Source organism: Fusarium flagelliforme, assembly GCF_020744385.1.
Source record: "Fusarium flagelliforme strain FIESC 12 MPI-CAGE-AA-0113 chromosome Unknown B0J16scaffold_1, whole genome shotgun sequence".
In the NCBI taxonomy this organism is placed as follows: Eukaryota; Fungi; Ascomycota; class Sordariomycetes; order Hypocreales; family Nectriaceae; genus Fusarium; species Fusarium flagelliforme.
Window position 1 is genome coordinate 8,013,411 of NW_025763503.1, and position 15,460 is coordinate 8,028,870.

The window sequence follows — 15,460 nt, forward strand, 5'->3', positions numbered from 1 at the left end:
TACGACATATCACTCAACCTGGAAGCAAGTGAGGACACACTTGGCGTGAGTCTCGGATACTGGACGTCGCATTTAAGTCCATGGATGGCAGGTAACGTAGTTGCGACTTTCCGCACCGCCCTTTCCTTTATTCTTGATTCCCCAACTTGTACCTTAGGACAACTTGACCTTTTCAGCCAGGACAATCAGCAAACAGTACAATTATGGAACAGCAAGACACCTCGAGCAGTGGAGGACTGTGTCCACGGCATCGTTGAGCATCAAGCCAAGATGCAACCGAACGCTCCGGCTCTTAGCTCCGCCGAGCGAGACTGGACGTACCGCGAGCTTGATGATGAGGCGTCGCGGCTCGCGTGCTACCTCGTCCAGATGGGCGTAGGCGCCGAGGTCATGGTGCCGCTCTGCTTTGACAAGTCTCCCTTTGCCACCATTGCCTTATTGGCGGTTCTCAAGGCCGGCGGTGCTTGTGTGCCTCTGAGCCCAGACTACCCCGACGCCCGAGCCAATGCCATCATCACAGATGTGAACGCCAGTGTGGTGCTCGTGGCGCCCAAGTACCGCGCTCGTTTCGAGTCGTTCGCGTCATCGCGGTACCGTACCGTCACTGTCGATGCGGAATTGATTGCCTCGTGTCACGACCGCCTCCCATCACACGCGCAGCAGCCAAGAGCGAACCCGGACAACCTCGCGTACTTGATCTTCACCTCCGGCAGCACAGGAGTTCCAAAGGGTGTAATGCTAGAACACCGAGCTCTCGCCAGCAGCTGTACAGCGCATGGTGAGGCCTTTGGTCTGGGTCCGCACTCAAGAGTAGCCCAATTCGCCGCCTATACATTCGACGCAAGCATCCAGGACATCTTCACTACGCTGCTCCTCGGCGGCTGCGTATGCGTTATTTCAGATCACGAGCGTCTGAACGATCTCAGCAACGCTATCAACCGCACCCAGGCCAACTTCATCAACCTTACGTCCACTGTCGCCGTGCTGCTGGACCCGCGTGAGCTCCCGACTCTTCGCACTATGATCCTCGCTGGAGAGCCAGTAAGACCTGACGCCGTAGAGCTCTGGGCCGAGCACGTCGTCATTTACAACTCGTACGGACCCTCCGAGTGCTCTATCAACTCGTCCTGCAGTAAGAGGGTCACTGATAAGCACAACGCTGCCAACGTTGGTAAACCCTTGGTGTGCAACCACTTCTGGGTCGTTAACCCGGCAAACCACGACTACCTGTCTCCCGTGGGCAGCATTGGAGAGCTCCTCATCGAGGGGCCGTTGGTTGCTCGGGGCTATCTAAATGACGAGGCCAAAACGCGCGCCTCCTTCATCTGTGACCCAGCGTGGGCGTCCAGATTCGGATCTGTGCGTCGCCGCATGTACAAGACTGGTGATCTCGTCCGCTACAATAACGACGGAGGCTTGACCTATATCGGTCGCAAAGACAGGCAGGTCAAGGTCCGCGGTCAGCGCGTGGAGGTCGCCGAGATCGAGTTTCGTCTCTACGAGCAGATTCCCACCGCCAGGACCGTGGCCGTCGAGCTTGTGACGCATCCTCGTCATCCCGATAGGTTGATGCTTACGGCGTTTTTGGCTCTGCGCGTGGATGGCGAAGAAGATGGGGTGACAGTCCAGGCCACCCAAACATCTTCGTCCTTGTCACCTTTACCGCCATCGGCGACCCTACACAACGCTTTTGCCGATGCCGCTATTGCGCTGGCGCAGCACCTGCCTGCCTACATGATTCCTTCCATGTACATTCCGCTGGCAAGGATGCCGGAGAACATGTCCCGCAAGCTGGACCGTAGGAGGCTTCACAAGGTGGTCGAGACCATGGAGGACGAGGAGCTCGCTGTGTACGGTCTGACGGGAGCACGCAAAGAACAATACGAGCTCAACACAGACATGGAGCGCCGGATGCGCGACATGTGGAGCTACATCCTGGGCATCAAGGCGATCACCATTGGCGCTGACGATGGTTTCTTCCAGCTGGGCGGCGACTCATTGGCGGCCATGCGTCTAGTCACGGCTTGCCACGAGCAGGGCCTTACTCTGACGGTGGCGGACTTGTTCCAGAGTCCCAGGCTGTCTGAAGTAGCCCGACTCGTCAAGACCGCTGACAACAACGGCGCAGATGATCTTTATGTCAAACCTTTCACTCTTTGGGATGAGCCTCGAGAGACTCGCAATGAGCGACTTGAGGAGATCGCCGCGCTCTGCCACACACCTATCGATCGCATCGAAGACATCTATCCCTGCAGTCCTTTGCAGGAAGGTCTGATGGCGTTGACGATGCGTCAATCCCAAGCCTACGTCGGTCGTGCCGTCTTTCGACTACATGAGAACATCGACCTTCCTCGCTTCAAATCAGCCTGGCAAAACGTCTCCAACGCAAACCCCATTTTGAGGACACGCATCATCCCGGGCATTGCTGCGGGAGCTGCATCCCTGCAGGTCGTCGTCAGGGAGGATATCGAGTGGGAGGAGGCGGAGGATGTTGAGAGCTGTTTGGACGGCAGCGGTGGTATGACATATGGCGAGCCGCTTCTGCGATTCACCATTGTCAACTCCGGAACCACTTCCAAGTCCCTCGTGTGGGCGATTCATCATGCCTTGTACGACGGCTGGAGCAAGCGAATCCTGCTGCGGCAATTGGAGGAATGGTACCACGGAAGCAGTATACCTGACCCTGTCCCATTCACGCACTTCATCCGGCAGATAACCCTCGACAATGACCAGGAAGCGAGCTCTTCATTCTGGACTAGGCAGCTCAAAGGTGTCAGGGCTCCCGCATTTCCGGCTCTACCGTCAACGACGTATCAACCAAGACCCAACGCTCGATTACAGAGAGTCGTGCCTCTGCCCTTGCCGTCGCGTGCCACTGGCTCCGAAGGATCCGGCGTTCCCTCGTCGGTCATCCTCCGAGCTGCCTGGGCCGTCGTGCTGGCAGCGTATTCCGCCTCTGACGACACCGCTTTTGCAGTAACGCTGTCGGGCCGCAACATCGCCGTACCAGGCCTCAACATTGCCGACATGGCCGCCCCGACCATGACGACCGTCCCGGTTCGCGTACTCCTGGACCGCCACCAAACCGTCAACGAGTACCTGTGGGCTATTATGCAGCAATCAGCGGACATGGTACCTCATGAGCACGCAGGTCTGCAGAACATTCGCCGCATCCTTCTTCGAGATGGAGAGGCTGACGCGGATGCTGCCAAGACCCCGATGCAGCTCAATAACCTCTTCATGGTTCGTCTGCCGAACGAGCAGGCACATGAGATGCCGTCCATCTTAACCGAGGAGCCCAGAGATGGCCAAATAGCCGAGGACTTTGGCTCCTATGCGCTGATTCTCAGTTGTGGCATTGAAGGTGACGGTGCTATGGATGTTGAGATGGGCTACGACAAGACTGTCGTCTCGGACGACATGGCTGAGATGCTTCTGGGGTATTTCTCCTATGTTGTGAGCATGCTAGCCAATGATGCTCATGCTCAGCTATCGGTGGGCGATGTAGCGTGCGCTGGTCCCCAAGATATCCGTCAGATACAGCAGTGGAACCAACACACACACACCAATGGCCACCCTCACCCGAAGGAGGTCAAGAAGCTCGGGTGCATCCACGAGCTTGTCGAGGCGCAAGCTGTTATTAACCCCGACGCGCTGGCCGTACAATCGTGGGATCAAGACCAGGACCTCACATATGCCGATCTTAATGCGCTCTCGACTGCGCTCGCAACGTACCTCGGTCATCGGGGCGTGACCAAAGGTGCCAAAGTGGCGCTCTGTTTTGAGAGTTTGGCCTGGGCGGTTGTGTCACAGCTCGCTGTGCTGAAGGTTGGCGGCGTCTGCGTCCCCTTGACCCCAGACCAATTGTCGGATGCAACCAGCGGTCGTGCCATACTCGAACAAGTGAAGCCAATTTTATGCTTGACCGATCGGTCATACCAGACTATGCTTGAGAAACTCAACTGCCAGGCTCTCTCGATCGATGCCGGGCTCATTGGTGAGCTTATGAAGAGATCAACTAATGGGCATGGGACAAACGGCACAAATGGACACCAATCTGAATCCTCATCAGAAACCACGGCGTTCATGCTATACAATACTTCTGACAACGATGCGGAGACGGCCGATGGCATCGTCTCTCTGAGTCATGAAGGACTCGTCACCACTTGTCAGGCCTACAGGGAGGTCCTTGGTCTAAGCAAGGGCTCCCGAGTCGCACACTTCGTGCCATACGCATCGGCCCAGGGAATCCACGACACATTCGCCACGCTTCTGAGCGGCGCCTGCATCTGTGTTCTGTCGGAGGAAGAGTGTGCTGACGACGCAGCTGGCGGTATTGGCAGGTCAGGAGTGACCATTGCTTGCTTGGATCACCCAAGCTTGAGTGCCATGACAGCATTGCCAGAGCATGCACCGTCGCTCAGGAGCTTGGTTGTTCATTCGAGCGAGCTGACGACGGGACTCTGGAGCAGGAACCGAGACACGATGAAGCAATGGGGCGAGGAGATGAGAATGCTCGAAGTCTATGGCACCGTCCGAGGTCGGGGTCCCATGGCGTATCGAAGACTCCATGCAGACACCGAGCAGGAGCAGAGCCCAAGCTGGCTGCCGATCAGCCGCTCGTCGTTGTTTTGGGTGGTTGACCCACGAGACCACGACAGACTACAGCCTGTAGGCAGCATCGGTGAGCTTCTCATCGAAAGCACCTTTGTCGAAGCCTCTGCCACCACGACCGATCGTCCATGGCAACCGCGATGGGCTTCCCAGCTAGGCCGGAGCGGCAAGCAGGGAACGTACCACAAGACTGGGGAACTGGTACGCTATAATGCGGACGGGTCACTCACATCGGTCGGGTCCAAGAATGAGTACATCCAGATTCTCAGCCAGCGCGCAGAAGTTGAGGCCCGACTGCTGGAACGGCTCAAGGGTTATGAATCAGTTGCGGTTGAAGTTGTCGTACCGCTCAAGGGGGTAAAGAAGACAACGGTGATGGCCTTCTTAGTGGAGAAAGAGACACCCCGATCGAACGGCACGAACGGTCATTCATCGACACTGGCGAACGGGCATCAGAAGAACGGGACAACGAACGGGACAACAAAACCTGGCCCGGTGGTTAATGGCATACACCCGTTGCCGCCTTCCGATCGACTGCAATTGGACTTGGCCGAGATTCGCGCATCTTTGGCCGATGCTATCCCGTCATACATGACTCCTACCGTCTACGTGCCCCTGGCTCGTATGCCACGAACGTCCAAGGGCGAAGTCGACCGGCAGCGTCTTCGCGACATTGCCAAATCCATCGACGAGCGACAGTTGGCCGCGTACGGCGATACCGGGGCTAGCAGTAGGGCGACGAAACTGAAGCCCTCCACTGACCTGGAGAAGCACCTGCAGAGCCTGTGGAGCAGAATCCTTGGGGTTAAAAAGACCCTCATCGGCGCAAGCGACAGTTTCTTCCAGCTCGGAGGCGACTCGGTCGCGGCTATGAGGCTTGTTGCGCTGGCGCGTCGAGAACAAGTCGTCACCACCGTCGCGAGCATCTTTGAGCACCCGATACTCCGCGACTTGGCGGTGGTCATCGAGCTGGAGGAGGCGGCACGAATCGGCGGCGCAAACAGAGAAATTGCTGCTGATGAGGAGACTATCGCTCCTTTCGCCTTGTGGGACGAAGTTGATGATATGAGCGTTGAATCGCGTTCCGAACGCGTGGCCCAGGTCGCGGTGCAGTGTCAGGTCCTGCCGGAGCAGATTGAAGATATTTACCCCTGCACACCACTCCAAGAGGGCATGATGGCCATTACGATGCGTCAACCGAGGGCCTACATCGGGCGCGTGGCTTTCCGGATCTTGGAAACTGTCGATGTGGCGCGCTTCAAAGCAGCGTGGGATCGACTGGTGGCTGAGAATCCCATCCTACGAACGCGCATCGTGCCGGGACTTAGCGCTGGATCGCAGTCCCTGCAGGTGGTCGTCAAGGAAGGTGTTCAATGGCGCACCGGCACTTCTGTCGACGAGTACCGGCTTGAGGATGACAGAACTACAATGTCCTTGGGTGGTCCGTTAGCGCGCTACGGGATAGTGGAGTCGCGATCTTCCGGCGGAGACAGCGCCGTCTTCTTCGTCTGGACGGTCCACCACGCCCTCTTCGACGGCTGGAGCAGGCAAACTCTTTTGAGTCAGCTCCAGCACCTGTACATGCACGATGAGCTGGCTGCTCCCGTCGTGCCGTACAATCGCTTCATGAGATACCTCTCCCGGTCCCCGGTTGAGAAAGCTGAAGCGTTCTGGAAGGATCAGCTCCAGGGTAACGTGCCGCGGAGCTACCCTGCACTACCATCACCGGCGTATATACCACGGCCCAACGCAAAGATGCAGGCATTTGTGCGGATGGACATGAATAATGCGAAGATTGGTGGGTGGGATATGCCACTGTCTGTAATACTTCGTGCCGCTTGGGCAGTTGTTATGGCGACGTACTCAGGTTCCGATGATGTTATATTCGCCTCAACACTGTCTGGGCGCAGTGCACCTGTGGCAGGTATAGCAGACATCACAGGTCCGACGATGACCACTGTGCCCATCAGAATCACAATTGATCGGCAAGGCTCTACTCTGGATTTCGTGCGTGCCGTAAACGAACAGGCGACGAGAATGATTGCTTTCGAGCAGACGGGTTTGCAGGGTATCCGTCGTCTGGTTGGTAAGGCCGACGACGCGCTCGGTCTCGGTCTCACCACCAACTTCCTTGTGCAGCCGGCGGACGCCGAGTCACAAGAGTCAGCACTCATGGTCTCGGATCGTAATGGTGCGGCTACCCTAGATTTTGAGGCATACCTGCTTATCCTCGAGTGCTGCGTGGAGTCGACCGGCGTGACGCTCAAGGTCCAGTACGACGACAATGTTGTCAATGTAAAACGTGTCGAATCGTACCTGTCGCAATACCAGCACGTCCTGGCGCAGCTTACATCTGCTGGACAGCAAAAGACAGAGCCAGTAGGCTCTTTGTTCTCGGCGGGCCCACGGGACATGAAGCGTCTGCTGGAATGGAACAAAGAGGTGCCGCCAGCTCTGGAGGATTGTATCCATCAGATTGTACAAAACCAGGCCGACTTACAACCTGATGCCCCCGCCATCTGTTCCCAGGATCTTAATCTCACATACCGTGAGCTGGATGAGCTTGCTGCTAAGCTTGCGGGCCAGCTGGTCGACCTTGGCGTGGCAGCCGAAGTCAACGTCCCACTCTGTCTCGAAAAATCACCATGGGCCATTGTCGCTGAGCTAGCTGTGCTAAAAGCCGGAGGTGTCTGCGTGCCGCTGGATCCCGCGCGCCCGGCCGTCCAGAACGAGTCGATCCTGCGCAACGTCCGACCGGTGATCATCCTCGCTAGCCCACAGCACGAGGACCTCTTCCGCAACAGCTCATGCAATGTCTTGCCAATTGACGATACTCTACAGAGGAAGCTTCAAAGTGCGCAACCGTTCCGGCGCAAGGTCGCGACGCCTGAGAACAATGCCTTCATTATTCATACTTCCGGTAGTACCGGCGTGCCAAAGGGCGTTGTTTTGCAACACAAGGCACTCGCAACATCCTGCCGAGCACACGGCGAGGCCTTTGGACTAGGCCCTCAGTCTCGCGTTGTGCAGTTCGCAGCGTACACATTCGATGCGTCCATTCAGGACATATTTACCACTTTACAGCAGGGCGGGTGCGTGTGTGTCATATCTGACTACGAACGCATGAACAATCTATCAGCAGGAATCAACCGGACACAAGCCAATTTCGCCAATTTGACCTCAACTGTGGCTGCTCTCTTGCGTCCTGACCATGTGCCGACGCTCAAGACCATCATCTTAGCTGGTGAACCTGTCCGACCCGGGGTTGTTGCGCTGTGGGGTAACCGTCGCGACGTCAAGCTGCTCAACTCGTACGGACCTTCAGAATGCTCAATCAATTCATCCTGCAGTCCCCCGATAGAGGACGCGGCACGCGCTTCTAACATCGGAGGACCGCTCGCCAACTTGTTCTGGGTGGTAGACCCCACAGACAGCGACAGACTATGCCCGCTTGGCGCCGTTGGCGAGCTACTCATCGAGGGCCCCATACTGGCAAGTGGATACCTGCACGATGAAGCCAAGACGAGGAGCTCGTTTATCTACGACCCGGCATGGATCCGGCAGTACGGCCTTGGCGCCGGGCGCCGCATGTTCAAAACGGGCGACCTAGTCAGGTACAATGACGACCGGGGGTCGCTTACCTACATTGGCCGAAAAGATACTCAGGTCAAGATCCGCGGTCAACGTGTTGAGATTGGTGAGATTCAGCACCAGTTGCATCGCCTCGTGCCTACGGCCAAGACTGTCGCTGTCGAATTGATCCACCACCCGTCACATCCCGAACGGCACATTTTGGCTGCATTCGTGGCCCTGAAGGACAACGCGGATCAAGACCGTGAGAATGGCGATGAGGATATTGCTAATGGAGCCCGGGCTCTGTCGCTCACAGACTCGCTGCGACGGCGATTCTCGGAAGTGTACGGGGCGCTTGGCTCTGTCCTGCCACACTACATGGTCCCATCCGTCTATGTACCTGTCAACAAGATGCCCGAGAACGCATCGCGGAAGCTGGACCGCAGACAGCTACGCTCCATGCTTGAGTCGATGAGCGAGATCCAAATCGCCTCGCACAGCCTCGCGGGCGGTAACGGCGTCGTCAAGGTGGCGCCATCAACGGTCATGGAAAAGAGGCTTCAAAGTCTCTGGGCCCGCATCCTGGGCATGTCCTCGCCTGATGGAATCGGTGCCACGGACAATTTCTTCCATCTTGGAGGAGACTCGGTAGCGGCAATGCGTCTTGTTTCGCTCGCCCGAGACGATGGGGATGTCTCCATCACTGTCAGTGTCGCGCAGATTTTCGAGTATCCCATCCTTCAAGACTTATCTAGGGAGCTCGAAGGAGCAATGGAGGCGACACCGGAAGTGGCCTCGGTCAATGGAGTGAGCGTACCCGAACCCTTTGCGCTTTGGGCCGAAGAGCCGACGAAACGACCTGCGCGCCTCCAAGAGATCGCAGCAAAGTGCGGCGTCCTGGCCGACGACATTGAAGATGTCTATCCTTGCACGCCGCTCCAGGAGGGTCTCATGGCTGTGACGGCCTTCCAAGCCAAGGCATATGTACGCCGCAGCTCTCACATAATCCCCGACGCTATTGAGACGAGTCGGCTCGAAGCGGCGTGGCGAAGCGCTGTAAGGACATATGCGATTCTGCGAACGCGAATTGTTCCCGTGGGCATCAAGGACGCCAAGTCACTCCAGGTCGTCATCAGGAACCAGGACTGCCAGATGCGTTGCCGCACACTCGCCGAGTTCAAGCAGGCGGACGCTCTCGAGGAAATTTCCCACGGCAAAGCGCTGTTCAGGTACGCTATTGTCGTGGACGAGGACAGTGGCGACCGTCACTTTGTTTGGACGGTTCATCACGCCGTATACGACGGTCGGAGCTTTCAGCTACTTTGGAAACAAGTTGACGAGCTCTTCTACCACGGCCTGCAGCCCCCTGTTATTCCATTCAATCTCTACATCCAGTACATCGAGAACTCGAGCGTCGAGACCGAGACAGCCTACTGGCGCGCTCAGTTATCGAGTGCAGAGCAGCGGCCAGTGACCTACCCATCGGGTCTACACTCCGCCTACATCCCGCGAACGACGATGCGGGTGACGAAGCGAACTCGCGTGGCCGACCCTACTACTGCCGAGCTCTCGGCATCGCACGCGACCGTCATGCGGAGCGCGTGGGCTATCGCCGTGTCAAACTTCAGCGGCTCACGCGACATCATCTTGGCCGAGGCCCTGTCCGGTCGCACCGCGCCCGTCCCCGGCATCGAGGACATGGTCGCGCCCACCATCACCACTGTGCCTCTCCGCGTACGCCTGCAACCAGCACAGCGCGCGGTCGACTACGTAGCGGATATCCATCGACAGACAGTCGCCATGATGCCCTTTGAACACTGCGGTCTGCAGCGGATCCAAGCCATGGTGGATACAAAGCTTGATCTCGGGCATCTGTTCGTGGTGCAGCCGCTGTCACGCGATGAGATGGCGGCCAAGATCCCCCAGTACCAGGAGGTGACGCCCATTGAGGACGGAGTCGACGGGTTTGACTCGTATGCGCTCGTGGTGGAGTGCAATATTGCCGCTACTGGCGGCGACGTCCTCATCGAAGCAAGATTTGATGAGTCCGTCTTGGACGTGGAGCAGGTCTCGCGTCTCGTCGACCATTTCTTCTACGTACTCTCGAACCTTCTCGGCACCACCGGCAATAATAACGATGCCTCGGTCGCTGAACTTGGTGTGGCGTCACAGCAGGATGTCCGCCAGATCGTCGAGCGGCAGGCTTCTGTCGACTTGACGCGCGTTGACACCACGGCGAATGGGCTGTTCGAACAACAGACTGCACGCTCGCCTGATCAGCTCGCCATTGACTCTTGGGACGGCAAGCTCACTTATAACCAGGTTAATCAAGTATCATCCCGTCTGGCGGTTCGGCTCCGGCTCGCTGGTGTCAAGATTGGGGATCGAGTTGCTTTGCATTTTGACAAATCGAAATGGGCTATTGTCTCAATGTTGGCCACTCTGAAAGCCGGGGGAGTATTTGTTCAACTGTCCCCGAAGCATCCTGAAAGCCGTATCAAGGCAATCATCCAGAACAGCGGAACTTGTATAGTACTGACATCCGAGAATCACACGTCGAGACTCGGTGGTCTTGTCGACCAAGTTATGGTGCCTGATGATTCACTATTTGCGATTGAAAGGGAAGAGTTTGGCAGCGCTTCACTCAACGGCGACGCATCTCTCTGCGTGGGTTCTGGTGACGCCGCTTGTGTAATTTACACCTCCGGAAGCACAGGCACCCCCAAGGGCGTCGTGATGGAGCATGGCGCTCTTGCTACGGGCATGAAGACACTTGGCGAAGCCTATGGTATTAAGAACAATACCCGCGTCTTCCAGTTCGCCGCCTACGTTTTCGATGTGCATCTCCAAGACATATTCGCCACGTTATGTGCAGGCGGCTGTCTCTGCATCGCCTCGGAAAGTCAGCTGACGGACAGCTTAACCCATGCCATTCGTGATGCGCGCGTAGATGTCATTCACCTGACGTCTACAGTCGCGGGACTTCTCGATCCGTCAGCTCTACCGTCTCTTCGTACGCTGATACTATCTGGTGAACTCATTAAAGGAGACGTCATCACTCGATGGGCGCCGCACGTTCAGATCATCACCGCCTACGGCCCTTCCGAGTGTGGCTTGAACACGGCCTTGAACACGAGCGTAATGCACGCGAGAGACGCGACCAATGTTGGTCATGGAATCAAGTCTAAGCTCTACATCGTGAACAGCAATGATCCAGATTCGCTCGCGCCCATCGGATGTGTCGGTGAAATTGTAGCAGAGGGTCCTCTCCTCTCCCGAGAGTACTTGCAAGATCCGGAAATGACAAAGGCGCGCTTCATCGAGAACCCTCGCTGGACGACGCAGGCTGGACTCAGACCGGCTATGGGGAGACGACTGTTCCTCACTGGAGACCTCGGGCGCTACAACCGCGATGGTTCGCTCACCTATCTCGGCCGCAAGGATACTCAAGTCAAAATCCACGGACAGCGGGTCGAATTGGGCGAGATTGAGGAAAAGGTGCAGCAGCTTCTACCCCCATTCTTGTCCAGAGACAAAGGAGTGGCTGTCGAAGTGGTTGAGACAGCGTCTCCTCTGCCGGGTTATACATTGGCGGTCTTTTTTGAAGCCGAAGCAGCCAATCTAGGTGGTATACTTCGGCCAGAGCAGCCAATCTTGCCACTGCCACCTTGGTTGCGTGCTCTGCTATTAGACCTGCAGTCCTCGTTAGGCGAGCAGCTCCCGCAGTACATGGTGCCGGCAGCCTATGTGCCCCTTCAGCGATTACCTGTCAACACATCCGGGAAGCTGGACCGTAGAGAGCTGCGGGAGATAGCTACTAGCTTCACCCAAGACGAGTGGGCACGTTACAGACTGATTGACGACGTCAAGCAGTTGCCCTCAAACGGCATGCAGAAGCAGCTCCAGGCTTTGTGGAGCCGGATCCTAGGCGTGGAGGCTTCATCGATAGGCGCTGGAGATAGCTTCCTTGCACTAGGGGGTGACTCTGTTTCTGCGATGCGGTTAGTGGCCGCCTGCGAACAGGAGGGTTTGCTTCTCTCGGTGGCCAACGTGCTCCGGCACCCCAAGCTGCGGGACATGGCCGAGACAATCACCGCCGCGGAGGCCAAAACGGAGTCAGTAGGTACCGGGAGCCGTCTTCCTGCGTCTGGCAACATAGAACCTTTTGCACTGTGGAACGTGCAAGAAGACGCACGACCGATGCGCCTTGAGGAGCTGGCACTGCAGTGTGATGTGTCCACGGACCAGATCGAAGACGTTTACCCGTGCACACCGCTCCAGGAAGGGCTGCTGGCCATTACGGCATACCAGACGGGTTCTTACACGAACAGGCTCGTCTATGACCTTCCTAGCACCGTCGATATTAAACGCTTCATGCGCGTGTGGCAGCGAATGGCACGCTCGCACCCAATCTTGCGCACACGCATTGTTCCCAGTGGCGGCGGTGGCGACCATTCGTCCTCTCCACTTGCGTCCTTGTCGACAGGGGCCGTTCAGGTGGTGGTCGACGATGACCTGGAATGGACTCGCTCGACAGGCAAGGGCACCCTCGCAGACTACTTGGAAGAGAACGAGACTATCGGATTCTCGCCGGGTAGTCCTCTTGCACGTTATGCCCTCACCCGTGAGACTACTACATCCAGCTGGACGTTCGTGTGGACTGTACACCATGCCATATATGATGGCTGGACGATGAAGCTGCTGCTAGAAGATATGGAGAAGCGATACCACCAGCAGCCAGCCATCACCACCACTCCGTACAGCCACTTCATCCGTCATTTGGCCAGTGTTGATCATCAGGCCGCCCATGACTTCTGGTCCGCCCAACTCGGGGGCGAAGGCGAAGGTCCCTCCGATTTCCCTGCGCTACCGAACGCCAACTATAAGCCTCAGCCCAGCTCGGAGTTGAACCGCGAGATACTAGCTTCTATCGATCAGCAAACGCTGCGATCGCTGGGTGTTCCCTTGCCGTCGATCCTGCGCGCCGTATGGGGCCTGGTCCTCGCATCTCATCTCGGCTCAGAGGATGTACTCTTCGCCATGGTTTTGGCGGGTAGGAGTGCGCCGGTGCAGGGCATGACCGGTATTGTAGGACCTACCATCACGACCGTCCCGATGCGCATGAAGATTAAGAAGAGCACTACTACTCTACGTGACTACCTCGATCAAACGTACCAGCAGGACATTGACATGATGCCATTCGAACATACGGGCCTTCAGAACATCCGCCACATGCTGTCATCAGAAAATGGAGGAAGATGGGCTGAGCCAGCGCATATCTTCATTGTTCAACCTGCGGTAGAGCAGGAACAGCAGCCAGCTGGAGCACTGCTTACACCACGCAGGCAGCAGCAATCAGGATCGGCGACGAACGCAAACGCCCCTGCCTTTGGATCGCATGCCCTTGTGATAGAGTGCAATATGACTGGCAAAAATGGCGTCTCATGCCATGCTCTCTTTGACGAGGCTGTGCTTCCCCGTCGCGAGGTAGAGATGCTGCTCCAACGGTACGAGTCAGCGTTGACACGGGTCATGGATGCCGATGCGGATCACCAGCTCCAGATCAGCCGCCTTACAAGCGCCCCTCCCAGCGACCTGGAGCAGATCATGGCTTGGAATCGCCAACTGGCCGGTGAAGATGAGGCTGTCGAGAACTGCATACATCATGTTATCGCGAGAAAGGCTGTAGCCCAGCCTGACGTGTCTGCGGTGTGTGCTTGGGACGGCGATTTCAGCTATGCTGAGCTTGACCGACTGGCTACCTCTCTGGTGCCTAGATTGCACAGACTAGGGTTCAAGCCTGGCGATGATTCAAAAGCGGCCTTTTGTCTCAACAAGTCCAAATTCACGGTTGTGGTGTTGCTCGCTGTGCTCAAAGCCGGAGGCGTGTGCGTGCCTCTCAACCCCAGCTGGCCGGCACAGCAATATGAGGCTATCCTTGGAGACATCAAACCAAAGCTCATCCTCTCTAGTCCTCAATACCTTACCAAGTTGCAGAGTTCCGGCCAAAGCCAGAGCTGCCAAGTCTGGACGGTTGATGAGGCACTGTTCAACCAGGCTACAGCCGCCGACGACAGTCCATCAGCGGTTGATTTGTCGGTGGTCGAGGAGTCCAAACCCGGTCATGTAGCATATATTATCTACACGAGCGGAAGCACGGGCGTGCCGAAGGGCGTCATGCTCGAGCACCGGTCACTGTGCACCACTGCCGATCAATGGGGGCCAACATTTGGCATCCACCCTGGCTCAAGGGTCCTTCAATTCGCGGCCTATACTTTCGACGGTAGCGTATTCGAGATGTTCACCACCCTTCAGCAGGGAGGAACCCTCTGTATCCCTTCCGACGAAGAACGTGTCAACAATGTGGCTGCCGCCGTGCGACGTATGCAGGTCAGCACGGTCTTCCTGACAAACACAGTCGCCAGTCTCATACAACCCTCAGAAGTGCCATCGCTGCGGACGCTGACGCTAGTTGGCGAGCTCGCGAGTCTGAGCACTGTGGAATCGTGGTCGAAGTCCAAGGACTGTCGCCTCATGAACGGCTACGGGCCTTCTGAGTGTTCCGTCTGCGTCACTGGTAACCAGCGTCTTCAACCACACGCTACGGCGAATGTCGGTTTCGGCTCCATTGGATCACTCTGGATCGTCAGTCCAGACGACCACCACCACTTGCTTCCTATAGGAGCGCAGGGTGAGCTGCTGGTCGAGGGCCCGCTTCTGGCACGAGGATACGTCAATGATAGCCAAAGAACGGACGAGGTGTTCATCAGGTCGCCGGAATGGGCCGAGACGTGTGGCTACTTTCCAGCACAGCATGCTACACGCTTCTACAAGACGGGTGATCTCGTCAAGTACAACGATGATGGGTCCCTTACCTATATCGGGCGTAAAGACAACCAAGTCAAGATTCACGGGCAGCGCGTGGAACTGGGCGACATAGAGACAAGAATACGGCGCGTTTTGCCAAAGGCGCTACCTGGCGCTGACGATGTGGCCGTAGTAATGGCTGCGCAGGACTCTGGATCGACATCTGGATCGATCTCGGGATCAAATTCTACAACTCGGCGCGTGCATGCCTTCATTTCCATGTCTGCCGAACGGGATGCAAGCACGCCCAATGCGAAAGATTGGGCAGAGTCAGCCTTATTACCCATGTCTACCAAAGTCATGGCCCAGTTTACCAACCTTCAGCATGAGCTGATCGAGGACCTTCCTCAGTACATGATGCCATCTCTATTTGTGCCGGTACAGTCGCTTCCTAAGAACGCCTCAC

The 15,460-nt window shown here is 56.9% G+C and overlaps 1 protein-coding gene across 1 annotated transcript in view; it reads left to right on the forward strand.

Moving 5' to 3' along the window:
• Positions 1 to 15,460, forward strand: part of B0J16DRAFT_392759 (uncharacterized protein) — a gene marked incomplete at its 5' end in the record, with an annotated part of 40,338 nt that overhangs the window by 2,738 nt on the left and 22,140 nt on the right. Inside the window, one exon of the mRNA XM_046132024.1 lies at positions 1 to 15,460. This exon is cut by the window's right edge and continues 22,140 nt beyond it. Within this exon, the coding sequence (XP_045990560.1) occupies positions 1 to 15,460 (15,460 nt within the window).